Source organism: Hyperolius riggenbachi, chromosome 12 (genome assembly GCF_040937935.1).
Source record: "Hyperolius riggenbachi isolate aHypRig1 chromosome 12, aHypRig1.pri, whole genome shotgun sequence".
Classification (NCBI taxonomy): Eukaryota; Metazoa; Chordata; class Amphibia; order Anura; family Hyperoliidae; genus Hyperolius; species Hyperolius riggenbachi.
The window spans coordinates 221,934,247-221,935,791 of NC_090657.1; the positions used below are offsets into that span (position 1 = coordinate 221,934,247).

The window sequence follows — 1,545 nt, forward strand, 5'->3', positions numbered from 1 at the left end:
ACGGCTACATCCAATGAGAGGCTGCAGCTGTGAGCAGCTCAGGAGGAGGTGGGCTTATCTGGCTGGTCACACATTACATATGAAAAGAGGGGGCAGACTGGCAGGGCAAGAAATCACCACCTCCTTTGTAGTGGTCACAGAGTAGAGATCACATCTACAGCTTGTAGACATCATCTCTGCTTCTTCTCCAGGAGGCTTGGTTTCCAAGTTTTGTTTCCTGCAAATCAGCCATGAATTCTTCTGATCTGAGGAGCGAGCTGAAGTGCTCCATCTGCCTGGAGGTCTACAAGGATCCCACCACTTTAGGATGCGGCCACAACTTCTGCCAGATCTGTATCAAACGGATGCTGGATAGGCAAGAAAGCCAGGGCTATTATAGCTGCCCTCAGTGCCGATCCACATTCAGGACCCGTCCCACGCTTCAGAAGAACGTAACGCTGGCCAACATTGCAGAGAGCTTCCAGGCTAAGCTTTCATCTTCAAACTCTGGTCTTCAGAAGGCAAGAGTCCTCTGTACCTATTGTCTCCATGCTACAGTAAATGCCGTGAAGTCCTGTCTGCATTGCGAGGTTTCCTTGTGTGAAGATCACCTGAAGCTCCACAGTAAGTGGACCGAACATACCTTAACAGAGCCATGTGCTTCACTGGGGACCAGAAAATGTCCTGTCCACAAGAAGCTTCTGGAGTATTACTGCACTGTGGATGCCGCCTGTATCTGCGCATCATGCAAACATAGTGCCCACCATCGAGGACATCAGGTGCAGACGCTCCACGAGGCCTCCAGGGAAAAAAAGGATAGGCTAAAAAATACTCACACACAGCTGATCGCCAATCGACAGGAGATGGAGAGAGACATCAACCAACTGCTGGAAATTGAAGAAAAAATGAACAACACAGTAGCTAATGTATCAGGGCGAACCACTTCCCTGTACCAATGCATCAAAGACCAGATTACTGCATATCAGCTTCGGACATCTCGAGATATTGATGAGAAGTGGGGAAAGAGCTTACAGAACGTGGCATATCGGATAGAACAGTTAGAAGGAAGGAAAGTCGAGCTGTCCGGTGAGATTTCTCACCTCGAGGAGCTGTTTCACACAACGGACCCTCTAACAGTCCTACAAGAAGAACAATCTGATAGAAAGAACTTTTTGGAGACCAGAATGGGGGGCCTCCGTAGCGGCATAAATTTTAAGATGCCGGATGAAGCTATGTTCTTTTTGAAGCTGCGAAAATTCTTCTGTGACGTTTTACATGATCTTCCAAGTTTGTTTGAGTTTCCTCGGATGGCCGATGTAGGGCTCGACACGGCCACGGCGTCCGCAAACGTATCAGTGTCCTGTGATGTCACCATTGCACATGGAATACAAGCTGAACCTTCTGCTTCTGCCACGGGCGACCAATTTGAGTCTCACCAGGTGATGAGTGGAGTGGGTCTCTGTGGCGGACGCCAGTACTGGGAGGTGGAGTTGAGTAGGTACCAGTAATTGGCGCGTTGGAATGGCATACTGGAGTATTGACAGACGCGGGCCCGGCAGCGTGTTT

At 49.4% G+C, this 1,545-nt stretch overlaps 1 protein-coding gene across 1 annotated transcript; it reads left to right on the forward strand.

Annotated features, from left to right (window-relative positions):
• Positions 1-230: 230 nt before the first annotated feature.
• LOC137541061 (E3 ubiquitin/ISG15 ligase TRIM25-like) lies at positions 231-1,487 on the forward strand. Its single transcript, XM_068262204.1, has one exon. It carries the CDS (start codon positions 231-233, stop codon positions 1,485-1,487), a length of 1,257 nt encoding a protein of 418 aa, XP_068118305.1.
• The last annotated feature ends 58 nt before the right edge of the window (positions 1,488-1,545 follow it).

Coding starts and splice junctions, on each gene's coding strand:
- LOC137541061 (XM_068262204.1), top strand. CDS start 231: ATGAATTCTTCTGATCTGAGGAGCGAGCTGAAGTGCTCCATCTGCCTG.